The sequence below is a fragment of the Nesoenas mayeri genome, assembly GCF_963082525.1.
Source record: "Nesoenas mayeri genome assembly, chromosome: 1".
NCBI classification, from domain to species: domain Eukaryota; kingdom Metazoa; phylum Chordata; class Aves; order Columbiformes; family Columbidae; genus Nesoenas; species Nesoenas mayeri.
The window spans coordinates 117,051,464-117,067,022 of NC_137541.1; the positions used below are offsets into that span (position 1 = coordinate 117,051,464).

The 15,559-nt window shown below is 43.7% G+C and overlaps 1 protein-coding gene across 1 annotated transcript in view; it reads right to left on the minus strand.

Annotated features, from left to right (window-relative positions):
• Positions 1-14,595, minus strand: part of EFHC2 (EF-hand domain containing 2) — a gene marked incomplete at both ends in the record, with an annotated part of 66,783 nt that extends 52,188 nt beyond the window's left edge. Inside the window, 2 exons of the mRNA XM_080360912.1 lie at positions 3,960-4,148; positions 14,554-14,595. Of these exons, the coding sequence (XP_080217038.1) occupies positions 3,960-4,148; positions 14,554-14,595 (231 nt within the window). The remainder of the gene's footprint in view (positions 1-3,959; positions 4,149-14,553) is intronic.
• Between the last annotated feature and the right edge of the window lie 964 nt (positions 14,596-15,559).

The window sequence follows — 15,559 nt, forward strand, 5'->3', positions numbered from 1 at the left end:
CAATTACGTTTATTCTTGATTCATTAGACAAACTGAAGCATTGGAAAAAAGACAATTTACCTCTTATGTTTCAATGAGCATCTGGCAGACCATGGCATGAAAATGCTTAAAATCTAGTGAACTAGCCAAGGTCCCCATATGACACAGAACAGACCGGTTAATAGTCTTTATTCCTTTAGCACGTGTCTTTGAAAACGTCAAAGTACTTCCATGAATACTAACGACAGAAATTTTAAAACACTCTAATAGAAAAACACAATGTCTTTTTCTACATCTGGGGGGAGAAAGCCAGCGGCTTGCTCAGGAGCACACAAGAACAGCTGCCCAGTGTCCTAGCCAGGCTTCTCAATAGGCCACTCTCCCTCCTCTATGTCAGGATAACTGCGAGATTAAGGAAATGTTCTTTCCACAAACTCTTTCAAAGGCTAAGACCCCACTCATTTTCAGCATGCATCAAACAATATGACAGACACATTTTTGGCATCAACTCTCCTGCACTGTCACCTGCCACTGTTAGGGAAATAAAATTTAAATTTTAATCAAATGACATAACTGTTGCCCGTTAAACCTGTTGGCATTAAATCTTCACACAAAAAATCTAGACACGATCAGTTATGGTTTAAGTAGTACAATATGCAAGTTTCCAAAAACCTACAGACAAAAGAACTGAAAATAAATAAAAATTAATTCTGGCCACATATAATTTTTAACTGTGGATTTCACTGTTTTATGTATCAAACACAAGAATACTGGATAGAATATTTGACATACAACAGAGCTAACATAACTCTATCACCCTTTAACATTTTGACATCCTTCCATTTGAATAAACATTGGCGTATAGTGTCATTTTTGGTGACCAAAGTACCCTTCCTGGCCTCCAGCTACTATTCTGGAAGGACCAGGAGCCTTATGTAAATCTCTTGAATACTCCAAGGGACTTAAAAGGTACTATGGTGGAACCACTACAGCCTAGTCTGAACATCCTGGGGTTTTGCTGACAAGGAGCTGGATTTAATTCCTTGCCCAGTCATGCAACCATTGTAAACTTCCATAGATGCTGTACCCTTTTTTCCCTGTTCTGCTGGTCCCACCTGACTACAGCCATTAGAGTACAGGCACCGGACAAACATATTCTTCAAGTGTCCTATTTGATTACTAACTGTTCTTAATTTTGCCAATGATCTTCTCTGAGAATGGCATGAGACACCAGCCAGGTGAAATGGTCTGTTTGCATAGATCTCCAAGCACAATCAGGTCCTAAATACACTGTATTTATTTCTTTCACTGACCATACACCTATGTCCTGGTTTACTCCATTTGAGGAGTTTGTACAACTTCTTTTGCATTTAAACTTTATTCTCTTTATACTCTTATCAACATGCTTGTGTATGAAATAATATGCAGCAGCCAACTGCAATTTTGCAGATCAAAACATATGATTCAGGAAGGCTTAGAAGGGGAAGCAACAGAAAAGAACATGGCTTACCTTTAATTTTAAAGCAAAGTTAATTTTAAAAATACTTGAAATGTAACGCTTCCTAACTCATGTCTCATCTGTAGTACATTGCTGTGTGCAATGTTCCCACCCCTTTCTTTAAAAAATTAAATGTTGCGTATGATAACCAAGAGTAACAAATATTGAATAAGCTCTGTGGTATCTTGCAAAGCTGGCACTATGTTTCCCTGACACCTGTGGTAGTCAAATTATAAACATCGTTTCAAGCCCAGCGACTTGTGTGTGGACTTAATCGTAGAATAAATTACGTTTACACCTGCTTCCTATTAGGCATATGAAATTGCAAACATTATTTTTTAACCTACTTAATAATGAAGTTTCATGCCTGTACTTCCTCCAACAACTATTGTATTGCTGAAAGTTAAAAACCAAACGAAAATGGTAAGAAAGCAGACTAGATTTAAAAAGATAAACAGCTACTCAAACCATTTTTCATGTAGTCCATTTTGCTGAGTCACAAACTGCAGCACTGGAGGACATGCCTGCATTCTAGGCTCCTAAATGGGCAAGCTAAATCAGTTGGGTAGTACCTTTGAACTGTCTGCAATTAATACAAACACATGAGCCCCCCAGAGGACAATTCTGAACCTGCAAAATCCTGGCCTGTACTGCTCTGTGGAAGAATACACTGATTAGAAAAAGAATGTCAAAAGCTACTTAGCTCATCCCACCAGCCAAGTTCAATGGCAAGTCTCCACTGCCTCCTACCTAACACCTTCCTTTCATAAACTTGGGTCTAATTCATGCTGAATTATGTATGACCCTGAGAAGCCAATGCATGCCTTCTCATTGAAAGGGTGCAGATAAAGCAAGTACAGGACTGGCTGAATCCTTAACACTGTGGTACACACAGTTTTGGTCCCCACTATAGAAGAAAAGATGTAGGCAGGCTGGAGAGGGTCCAGAGAAAGGCCACAAAGATGATCAAAGGACTGGAAAGCCACCACACGAGGAAAGGCTGAGACAACTGGTTTTATTCAGCCTTGTGAAAAGAAAGCTTAGGGGAGACCTAATCACCATTTTCCAGTATTTAAAGGGTGGCTGCAAAGAAGATGGAGACTCCGTTTTTTACAAGAAGTCACATGGAAAAGACAAGGGGCAATGGGTACAAGTTACCCCTGGGAAGCTTCCGATTGGACATAAGCAGGACATTTTTCATGATGCAAACAATCAGGCATTGGAATAATCTCCCCAGGGAAGTGGTGGATTCCCCAACACTGGACACTTTTAATATTCAGCTGGGCAGGGTGCTGGGCCATCTTGTTTAGACTGTGCTTTTGCCAAGAAAGGTTGGTCCAGATGATCATTGAGGTCCCTTCCAACCTGGTGTTCTGTGATTCTTGAGCACATTGCTGAAACCTATGTGAGCAATGCTAAGGACTTCTGAGGTAATGCCAACCAAAGTCATAGCATCATAGAATCATAAAATCATAGAATCATAGAATCATAGAATAGTTTGGGCTAGAAGAGGCCTTCAAAGGTCATCCAGTCCAACCTCGTCACATGTATCTGTTAAAGGCTCACATTTTCGTGTAGGAGTTCTGGTCTGCCAAAGGGACAAAGGCATAATTGTACTGCAATTACCTGCATGGCTCATCTTTTAGAGCAAAAATTATGAGACTAGCCATTCTTCCCAATATTTAAACACTGTAATCATTTAGTCATGCAACATTTCTGTGATCTGCTGAATGGTTTCTTTTTCTGTATCATTTTCCTTCTCTGATTGTAGGCCTTTTACTTTAGAAATAAAACATTGCTAAGTAGAATTTCATGTAAATTTAAACATGGAAAGAAATGACAGCATGCTAGAAAATTCATATCATCACAGATTACAGTTATTTGATAAGTCTCTAACTTTAAAGGTGTCACTACATTCTTACAAAACAAAAGAAAATATTAATTTTAAATTCCTGTGTCTATAATAGCACAATCTACCTATATTACACATGAACAGATCACACAAAAGTCAACAGGACTTTGAGTAAGCAAACATGATGGCATAAGTGTATTCTGAGCCTATGGCATTTCACTGTGGTTAATGGTTCCCGAATGCCCATGCACATTTTCCCCTGGACTGGTGCCTACCCTACGTCCACTCTTACCATGTTGCCAGATAATTTCTTTACTATCACCATTTTCACTAAAAAGAAACATATCAACCACTTCCTTATTTTTATTATACCCTGTAGGAGATGTATCCCAATACATAAATACTTGTATATATATTGCTGTATGGCATGTTACATGTTTATATTAATTGTCCAACATACTATTATAATATGATGGATAAATAGATATTACTACTCCTTTTGTCAATCTAAGAAGGTTTTTTTGCATGCACAAAATAATCTTCTAAAGTATGTGACTAACTGAATTTCACCTTTATATTGTCTTTGCTATATTGTAGCTATTCATAAAAAACATACAGATTTCCACATACCTGCTTGTCAAATGCTACCCAAGAAGGAGCATCACTGCCCATCCCTTCGGGAAACACACTGTATTTAGGTTTCAGCTTCTGACCAGGTAACAGTTCACCTCCTATTCCAGGTTTATCTTCTCCAACCAGCATAGCAACATTATTGCAGAAACCCCAGTATTGTGGCTTGTGGAACTTTTCTTTCCCTATCTGTCAAAAATTGAAGAAAAAGAGAAAAAAAAAAAAAAGAAACATTTGTGTGTTTGTTTTTAAATCCATAAGAATTAATTATATAGGCAAGAGGGTTAATAATGCAAAAGTTTCTCTATAATTACTTTTAATACAGAGTCTAAAAACCTGTCACAACTGTAATGCTGCAAGTGAAGTGATATGTTTCTGTGGTCAGTTTGCCAACCTTGCAGATTAAAATGGAAAAATATTCCAGTAATTTACCCAGGCTGTGAGACAGGATAATACTGGCCATTTCTGCCTCCCCCCCAACTCCTCCTTCCTTCTAACAAGGACTGAGGTGTGTGGTAGAAAGAAGCAAGTCACCCACCAGAACTGTTGCAAAAGGCAGAAGGGAAAAGCCTTTTCTATAGATCTCCAGATCAGGAGTACCCAGCTTTCTTTTATTACCTATGTCAAAGATCTTACTTATACTTGCATCCCCAAGTGCAAAGTAAGTAGCATTGTACTAGTGAATACAGTTGAATATTGGGAGGCTGGATCTGAATCAAAAGACAGAATATTCATTTTACCTGGGCTTATTCCAAAAGGTCTCTGTAGTGATTTCTTTATATCATTATTTTTTTTTTTTCAGGCAACTAAGGATGAAGTGCTTAAAAAAATATGCACAACCAGTTGCAAAGAAACCCATCTTGCCTACTTGCATTTTGCGGCTGGGGCTGGAGTCAGGCTTGACATGATGCAAAAAAGCCTCTGGCCTCACATGAACATCAGTCCTGCCTGTGGGAATGTCCCTCCCCATGAGCTGTTAGGTTTGCTGGCCAGTTCCCTCCAAGGGAGGCTGCCAGTGTTGGGCTGCACTCAGGCAGCAATCCCTAAATGATCCCATACATCAATCTCACCTAAAAGGACAGAGAAATCATGGAATCATAGAATGTCCTGAGTTGGAAGGGACCCACAAGGATCATCGAGTCCAACTCCCGTCCCTGCACAGGACAATCCCACAGTTCACACCATGTGTCTGAGGGCATTGTCCAGTCTCTTCTTGAACACTGTCAGGCTTGGGGCCGTGACACCTCCCTGGGGAGCCTGTTCCAGTGCTCCACCACCCTCTGGGGGAAGATCCTTTTCCTAATGTCCAACCTAAACCTCCTCTGGCACATTTTCCTGCCATTCCCTGGGGTTCTGTCACTGGTCACCAGAGAGAAGAGCTCAGCGTCTGTCCCTCCTCCTCTCTTTGTGAGGAAGCTGTAGCCGCCATGAGGTCTCCCCTCAGTCTCCTCCAGGCTGAACAGACCCAGTGACTTTAGCCACTCCTCATACAGCTTCCCCTCCGAACCCTGCACCAACTTCGTGTCCCTCCTCTGGACACTCTCCAGTAGCTTTATATCCTTTTTATACTGTGGCACCCAGAACTGCACACAGCACTCAATATAGGAAAGCAAAACAAAACAAAACAAAACAGGAAAAGCCAACAGAAAGCTCCACCAACCCTTCCCCCCATGAGCAGTAGCCCTGACTCATTAGCTCCTCTCACTCTAGCATTCCTCCCTCACCCTCTCAAATCCTCAAAACACTTTGTCCAGGAATGCAGAGAAGGGTCACGACGTAATGGCACCCCAGCACACCTCGTAAGGGGAGATGGAGACTACTGGAGCTGTGCTTTTCCTTGGCCTGGGACTGGGTGAACATGAGAGAAGAAGATGAGGCTGAAGGAGAAGAAACTGATGTTGTGGGTGAGAACAGAGAAGGCCCTGGGCAGAGGAAAAGACTGGACAGCACCATTTTCATAGTGCCACCAGAACAGGTGTCGGCAAAGTAGCAGAGGCTCAAAATTGCCTCTTATTCAGAAGACTGAACAACACTAATTATCACACGCAAATATATTTAAACTAATACTCCCCAAAAAGGTGTAGACAGCACTTAAGTTCCTACAAGGAATAAAAAAAAAGGGCCAAGAAAAACAGCAGAAGAACAGATCATTGGTTTGCATCACAGCAACATTCAAGTGCTCCAAGATAACATAACACACACTCAGCACAGCAGTTCTGGGAAGAAGCGCAAGCAGTGAGGCAGCAAAATCTGAAAATAACCAAGTATGTATTGCACTCTGCCCACGTGAGAGTGAGAAATCTGGATGGCACCTAAGGAACCTCATGGCTGGTGATATTCAATGTGTGTATAGACAACACAACTGCACACTGGGAGTTACAATCTGAACCATTCACCTGCCTTGTGGTGCTCTAAATACAATGACACAGGATATGAAGCTGCCCTTGACACGAACAGCTCTATCACCACCTTAGCTTAACCTTTGCTTAAAATCATTTTGCATACCACTTGTGTCCTTTTGCAAGGACAGTGCATGGAAAATAATAAATAACTTACTATTTTTACAAATTGTTTTTAATACTATAATAATCAATGGCCATACCTTGCTTAGGTTAACAAAAGCTGGGCTAGTAAGCACCTTTTGAAACTGTTACTGCAAAACAAGAGAAGGCTCACAAACTAGGGACAGTAATGACTGGGAGTATGGAAGCGCTTCTTCAAAGAAGATATTTAAAAGGTAAGCAACATTTTGAAAAGGTGTAAATAAAAGGGCACATGACAAGTATCATAGTTTAAAAAATAATACAAAGGAAAATGAGAAGTGCTCCTGAACTGTGTGTTTATAACTCAGGAACAAGGGTTACCGAATAAAAGAGAAAATCAACAAAAGGAAATACTTCTTTGTGTAACAACTAGTTAAGCCATGTCACACCTGCCTCACACCACTGCTCATGTTAGGAATTTAACAAGCTTTTTAAAAATAATGCCCAAAATAAAATATTTAATATCAGCACATTTTTTTGAGCTGTGACATAAAATTTCATGCTTTGGTGCACAGTGTAAGCACTGATATTCAGGCTTTAGGAGCAGATGTTCATGTGGTCATCCCACCCTTCCCCGAAGAAGTGAATACAGGCTCTCTCCTGGTATGAGACTCTGGAATAGATGGGCACTGACAGGGTTTGGTACCTGCTTTATAACACATCTGCACTTGGGATGGTTTTCTCCCTCTCTTTTGGGCACTACCGAGCTGCCCTTACTTCTTCTATGTCTTTTTTTCAATAATTTTGTTCATCAGTAAGCTGATACAGAGTTGGGGAGAAGACAGAGTGGGAGGGAGCTTTCTGCATTTGTCAGTTCAAATGTAAAATAACTGTAGTCAAGCTGAGTTTTAAAGCGGAAATTTCTAGGTAGAAACATCTCATTTATATTGAACGTGCTAGAGAACTGATTCACTTTTTGGCACAGCAAGTATTTAAGTATTTTCTCCCTATTACCAAAGCATGAGTTAGGGAGAAAGGCATAGTTCTCAAAGCACAGTGAGGGTAGCAGTTTTACTGAGCAAAGGAAGGCTTTTCATGTCCTCATGCTGTTCATCTGTTTCTGGGTGTTGGTGAGCTACAGTGTGGTAAAGCGTTCATCAAAGTCATCTAGGTTTGGTCCTGCTGGAAATTGTTCAGAATTTAGGGCTGAAATCACAACATCATTCCCAATTTGAAATTAAAATACATTGCCCAACATCTGAAATTCTGTTAAGAATCTTTTGTGGCATTCTTATAACTTTTTAGGGTTCAACAGAAAGACTATTTTAGATTCCTAATCACAGAATTACTTATAAGCCACTTCTCCATGAAAAGCACCTAAAACCACGTGCAAAATACTATCTTCCAAAAAGATGCAATTTCTTAAAAAATAAAACAAAACAACAACAAGAAAGTTTATGAAAAAGAATAGTTACAATTGAAGATTACAAAAGAGAAAAATGACATTTGGGAAACTTCAGCTAATGAACTCAGACCACATCCAGCCTAAAATAGTGACAGAACATCATGTTACCTCCACAGTAATATTAAATGACTTCTAAAAGAAGTCTGTGAGAGTGCAGGGAAAGAGCTTTACTGTGTCTGCTGTGCTAATGCAGCTAAACCGAGCAGGCCGTATATCTGCTGAACAAAGCTGGCCACTTTCTGTGCGGTGAGCCTGAAATAAATATTGAGGATATATTCAACAGTGACTAATGCAAAGGTCAGGATTCTCTGACTGCAGCTATTGGCTTTGCAAACTCAGCCACTGCAGTCCTTGGGGAAGATTGCCTCGTGCTCTCCTCATCTTGCTCTTTACTACTCTGGTACAGAGTCAGAGCAACCTCATCAGCAAGACGCAGGTTTCAGCTGAAGCAAACACAACTGGAAACCTCTCACCACAGCGGCTGGAGGGATGAGGGAGCCCTGTGATACATGCTGTCTCAGGAGCTATGTGTTTTTAACCAAGTTCCACAGGGAACTACGGCAGAAGTCACTGGTAGCAGGCCGGTTCTCTTCCCCGTATCCAATTTTAATTCCCACCCTGAGAACAGCAGCTGCACTGTCCAGGTACTGTTCAAATCCTGTATCACGATGAACTGTGGCATTTCTGAACTACTCCAGGCTGCTGATACAGTTTGTTGCTTGTTTCCACTAAAGAATGGAAATAAATGCAAATGCTGCACACTGTGCCAGTCAAATTCATGTGACCTCCTGCCCCGTAGAAAGCCCAGGTCACCACCAGATAGAAATGAGACAAACAGCAGAACTTTCTGCAATACTTATAGGTAGCATCACTCACAGAGTAGCAGGCACTGCTTAGTGAAAAGCCATATTTCATCTACCAGTTTACAAATCTTTTATCATCTCTGTCTTTCTGCTGAGGTTTCAGTATGTTCAGAGGTTAAGTGGTACTGTAAAAGGATTATTACCTTCAGACATCATTGTTCCCAGCAACTGTTGTGCCCCTCTAACACATCCCAGAACAAGGTGCATCAACATTAACCGCCTGGATCAGTACAGGAAAGACATGGATGTGTTGGAGAGGGTCCAGAGGAGGCCACCAAGATGATCAGAGGGCTGGAACAGCTCTGCTGTGAGGACAGGTTGAGAGAGTTGGGGTTCTTGTTCAGCCTGAAGAAGAGAAGGCCCTGGGGAGACCTTTTTGCACCCTTTCAGTACTTAAAGGGGGCCTATAAGAAAGACGGTGACACACTTTTTAGTAGGATCTGTAGTGATAAGACAAGAAGTAATGGGTTTAAACTAAAGAAGGAGAGATTCAGACTAGATACAAGGAAGAAATTTTATACAATGAGGGTGGTGAAACACTGGCCCAGGTTGCCCAGAGAGGTGGGAGATGCCCCATCCCTGGAGACATTCCAGGCCAGGCTGGACGGGGCTCTGAGCAACCTGATCTAGTTGAAGATGTCCCTGCTCATGGCAGGGGGGTTGGACTAGATGACCTTTGAAGGTCCCTTCCAACCTAAACCATTTTATGATTCTATGATTCTATTAGCTTGCTCTTATTGCCTAAGCTGGTACAGCCTGAGAGAAAGCAACAAACAGATATAAAAGGTCCAAAATGCAACCCTAATGAGCAGCTACAGGAAGATCTGGGTTTGAGGGTTGTGAATAGACAGAGATCTTGAGGAGTGGGGCTGAGGGGCAGGAGGCAGTGGAAGGGGTTCAGGAAAGAAGGCCAGGGCAAGGAGAAGGGAAGGCACAGCAGGCAGGCTTACTTATAAAAAGGTTGGCAAGCACTCTGTCGAGAAAAACTAATGTCCGATTCTGGCATTAATGATTATAGAGCAGCAGAAAATATTCAAGCTAGGAAACACAGAGACAACAACAGTAGCACAGTTGAGGACAATTTCAAGCTCCTGCAATAAACAAGGAAGATGAGGAACTTGTGCTGCACCACTGAAGTTTGCAACAGAAACTGATACTCTCAAGCATGTATTTCCCCTGAGATCTATAAACTCGTTATCCAGTTCTCTGAGAAATGCCATGCCAAATTGTTGCAGAGAATTCTCTCTTCAAGAGAGTTTTTAGACTTCGGGCACAAAAATACACTGGTCAGCTAGCATCTGGTAAATCTGACGCATATGAATACAGTCTTCTCCATTAGCTGCTGATACAGGGCAAGAACATGAATGTGGTGGACCAGTAACACTAACAAAGGAAGTACTAGTGGTGTTGCATCGCGATCAGCGTCATCCCTAACACAGTCGGGACTCTGAATGGACACACTTTTTCCTGCAGTAACAGAGGAAACTTATTATATGCTACGTTTCCACAACATGCAGGATTAAACATGGTTATCAAGATCCATGATTTTCTGTCCTGACAAAGAGGTGACATGCATGTAACTGGCATGAACAAAGCTGAAAATGTCACTGTTGCACGATTTGAGTATCAGTTGGGCTCTACACACAGAAGCTACTCCCCATGGCTCTTAGAACATTGGCTTCAGTGGCAGGAACAAATGAAAAGAGAAATTCCCCTTTTCAAGGGTACACAAGAGGTAGTGAAATTTGCAAACAGGTAACCCATGAGTTATTGTTTGTGAAAAGAAAGAAATTAATAAACTCTTGAATTCAACAGGATAGTATATGATGTGTGAATACCACGTTCTGCCACTGCTGGGCTGACAAGGGCATTTCTTCAGGGCTGTCAGGACAGAGGAGCACCAGCCTTGCCGAGGGGCAGCAGCACTCCGGGCACAGACTCTGGCCTCCCCAGCCTCAGCAAAGGGGAAAAGCAACTTCTGCCCCCTGAGGAGATGGACCTCACAAGCAGGCAGGAGATGGGCTAATCCGTGTGCAAAATACCAGCCTGTGCTATCATTACATCTCCTGATTGCCCACATGTGAACCTGACAGGCACTGCTGATGAGCAGCTTATCTTTGGACTTCTGTTCAAGGAACAGGAGTTTTAAAGGAGGTGAAGGGGGGTTATTTGACGAGTGGATTTGTGTGTACACAAACTACTGTAATTTTGATTTTCAAAAGATTTGAAAAAATAGGGGTGGTTCCTTTTACTTTATTTGTAGATGGTAAATATTTCATGCCTCTGATGCCTTCTGCTAGCCATCATTCTTCTCTGCCCCATGAAACCAACCATCAAACATGGCGTTGCTTGTGCTGTGTCTGTCCCTTTCATCCCTGCTCTTCATTCACCACAAAGGAAACATTACCTTATGTTACCGTAGGAACCACTCCGCCTGTTCTAAAAGCGTCTGTCACCTTCCAATGTTTCCCTCTGGTCTCATTAGCTATGATGCCCGAGCAACAAGATTTTGTCCCAGCTACACAGGACCGTAGCAGCAGCATGGCTCTCGGGGATGTTGCTGAATCAAGCACCAGTTGGTTACAGCTAAGAGAGGGAAAAATAGTAAAAACCAGCCAGCGGCAACCGCCTTTTGCAGTGCCAGCAGCAGGGGTGGCTGCAAGCTGCCCAGCATCCCTGCATTTGCTATCAGCCGGAGATGAAGCATCTCTGCTCCTGACTGGAGCAGAAGGAAGCATTCCCAGCAGAGCTAACTAGAAGTAATAATAATCAAAATAGAGGACTAACGCAAGGGCCAGTGGCTCTTAGATCCAGAGACCTAAGCGCTATGAAAGGATTTCTTACTTCCCATGTGTGGAGGCAGTTTTTGCTGCCCTAAGTCAGACTCCATGTCCCTACCTTAAAGCTCTGATTTTCTGGGAACATCCCAGCCAACTCATTAAGCACATCCCAAAGTAGAATAAAGTAGACAAAACCCATATAAACTCCTCTTCTGCTGCCTTTCATGGGCCTATATATGAGGCCAGTGGAGGCATTAGGGGCAGAGAAAAGAGGATTGAAGCGGTAGCTTGAACAGTGGTAAGAGAGGAATTAATACTCATAATTATAAACCAAGGGCTGACAGGAACAGCAATCCCCTGCCCTCCACTTGTCCTTCTTCAGGGCATGCTTTGCTACTATTCTTTCTGTGTGGTAACAGGTGTTGATGGCGATGTTCAGAGTACTAACAGGTGAAAATACTGTTTTCCTTTTCAATTTATCTAGAGCAGTGACAAATTTTTTCTTTTGAATATGCTCTTATTGGCCTCTCATTTGTGGAACTATATGAAAATAAAACTAGACCTAATAGCCAACAACTATGCAGAGATCAGAAATGCTTTTTAAGAAAGGTGAGTTATCAGTATTAACTCCACTGTCTCAAGGACTGTCAAAAAGCATAACTTGGAGCCCTGACAATGGTATAACTATGTTTTCACAATGCTGTCTAGTGGCAATTGTGACTTGGTTTTCACACCTTTAGTTCTCATAACACATATATCCACTATGTGTACTTCAGCACAGGGGGTTTTGGAGACAACTCTGTCATACTCCAAAACCAATAATCCTGATCAATTAAGTTAAATTAAAATTTGGAGAAGAAAAACGTCTTGGGTAACATTGAGCTGAGCTATTCTGCTTCCACCCAGCAGATACCAATGATATACACCTATTTCAACGTTGCTGATACCCTTACTCAGCAGTTACCTGAAACGTTATAACTTTTTAATACAAATTTGAATTCAGCAAGAGAGATTGAGTAGTCACCACCAGGTCTTTTTTGTTTCTTCCTTTATCCTTCTAAAATGACAGCACCCAGCCTGCCATTTATAGGGGAGAAGTTGCCTGTAAGATCCTCACTGCTTGTAAGCTGGGCTCTTGCTGCAAGAGGTCCTGTGTGTGCACACACCTGTGTAATGCTGACACACCAAGTGAGGCTGGGCAGTCCACATATTTCTACACAATTTCATGTTCCCTGTCCCAGCACCTAGGCAGCTACCATTGGCCCTACTTATTTTTTTTTATGGGAGCTGCCAGAGCTTTTACACTGTACTATACAGTGCAAACTGATGCATAGCTCACAAAGTGAGCTCCCAGATGTGCTACCAGCATGGACAAGTCCCATATTGAAGGGGTAACAATGCTTGTGGTATCATTGGCATTAATACACGTGCCTTGACAAATCATTTGCAAATTGGTCCTGAAATACATTATCACCTTGTACACTCTCTCTCATAGGGCAGACCAGACTCATGAGCTAGCAAAGCACCCCAGCAGTCCGGATGCAGAAACAAGGACTCTAATGACCGCAATATATTCATAGTGTGAAAACGACAGATTCCCTTCCAGATATTTTAACATTATTTTTAAAGTCTACATTGTTTCACCTGCCTCCTGAAGGCACCATCTTACAGTGCCACACCCGAATGCTTCCTCACCTCCTGCACCATATCACAGTACAGATTGCGTTCAGCAAATTTCTAGCTATACTTAATAAACAAGCTTGAAATAGTGATGGCAGCCTTCTCTTTTGTTTGCTATTGCAGCTTACTATGAAAATACCATCTTATGTATTCAGACTGCCAATGGTATTTAATAACACTGACAAGTCTGTAAAGCCGTGTTAGTATCCCTAGTGTTTCCCCCGACCACTGCAAAGAATTGTTGAGTTATTTAAAGTCTATCTGCCTCTCCCTGGTTTGCTTTGCTAAGAGAATAATAGAATCACAGAACGTTAAGGCTTGGAAGGGACCACAAAAGATCATCCAGTCCAATCCCCCTGCCGGAGCAGGAACACCTAGATGAGGTTACACAGGAAGGTGTTCAGGCGGGTTTTGAATGTCTCCAGAGAAGGAGACTCCACAACCTCCCTGGGCAGCCTGTTCCAGTGCTCTGGCACCCTCGCCGTTAAGAAGTTTCTTCTCATATTTAAGTGGAACCTCCTGTGTTCCAGTTTGTACCCATTGCGACTTGTCCTATCATTGGTTGTCACTAAGAAGAGCCTGGCTCCATCCTTGTGACACTCAACCTTTATCTATTTGTAAACATTAATGAGGTCACCCCTCAGTCTCCTTCAAGCTAAAGAGCCCCAGCTCCCTCAGCCTTTCCCCATAAGGGAGATGCTCCACTCCCTTAATCATCTTTGTTGCCCTGCACTGGACTCTCTCCAGCAGTTCCCTGTCCTTGAACTGAGGGGCCCAGGACTGGACACAGTATTCCAGATGTGGTCTCAACCAGGGCAGAGTACAGGAGGAGAACTTCTCTCGACCTACTAACCACCCCTCTTCTAATACACCTCAGGATGCCATTGGCCTTCTTGGCTACAAGGGCCAAGAGAGACGCAACGAGAGCTCGAACAGCCCCTCAAGCAGCAGCCAGACCCCTCAGTCCCGGCGCGGCTGCCAGGTGCTCCCGGTCCCAAGGCACAGCCGGAGGAGGTTCGCACGCCCAACCGCATCTCTCTTTCCACCTGCCGGGTGAGGAGAAGGGGGAGAAGGGGGAGAGGCCTCGCCGTGGCACCGGCGCTTGCTCGCCAGCCCCGGGGCCGGCTCCGCGGAGAGCACCCATGCCTCAGCCCCTCCCGCCTGCCCCGCCGGCAGCCACAGCGCATCTTGTGCCAGCCTCGGCCCCCCTCAGGCGGAGCCTCGGGGGGTGGCGGCCGGGCCAACCGACGCCGGCACCGCCCTTGCGCAGTCCCTGCACCGGGGAAGGGGCGGGGAAGGGACGTCCCCTCCGCTGTCACTCACTTTCCGGTCGCGGGAGACCCCAGGCAGGAGCGGCAGCGCCATGTCCGCCCCAACCCCGCCGGCGGCCCCGCTCCGCTCCGCTCCGCTCCCAGCCCGCGCCGCTGGGGGCGCCGTTGCCTGGAGACCGGCCGATGGCGTCACGGGGGGCGGGGCGAAGGGAGGCGGAGCCGAGCGGGGTGCTCGAGACCTTGGCCCCGCCCCGCGGCAGTTGGCGGGGGCCGTTGTGGCTCGGGCTTCGCGCCCTCGATCGCTCCGGCCCCGTCGCCCGTTCTCCCGATTCTATAGCCCGCCCGCCTTAGTGCTCAGGGAGCCCCGGCCCTGCGGAGGGCGGGCTGTGTGGCGGTGCCGGCCCAAATAGAGAAGACGAGTCAGGGTTTGGGGCCGAAGCACGAATCCATTTATTTATTTTTTTTGATAATTCATTACCATCTTCTTCACAAATCTCTCAAAATTTACCTCAGGCCCAAAGCTTTTAGTCCACTTCCTCCCTCCTGCCGGGAGGCAGTAACCTCTGTCTGAACATGGTTCCCCCAAAAATAACTTGGGAACCAGGGTCACAGACAGGAGCAAATCGCATGTCATTTGCCATTTCATACACGAATTATTTCTGATATTTTTCTTTTTGTGACTTTAAGAGTCCCATTTTACTTTGGGAGCCTTGAAGGCTTGGGGAGGTGGGGGGCGGGATGCTTTTATTTTTTCCTTTTTTCTTTTTTTTGCATTTTAGTCCACGGGGATGGCAAAACTAGGTCAGTGGGTTTCCACTTTCTATTTTCCCAGTGTTGTATTATGCACCTGCATTTGCATTTAGTGCAGAAAGGTAAACAGTTAAAGTGCATTTTAATTGAAAAGAAAAGGAACCATCATTTTAATCACATTCGTTTCATACAGTGGGTGGTATTATGCTCAAATTTAAATTTCAAACAGAAAATACACTGGGAGTTTCTCACGGATGGCTTAGGGGGGGAAGGGTTGTTTCTTTCGTGGAAGTAACATTTTCCTTGTT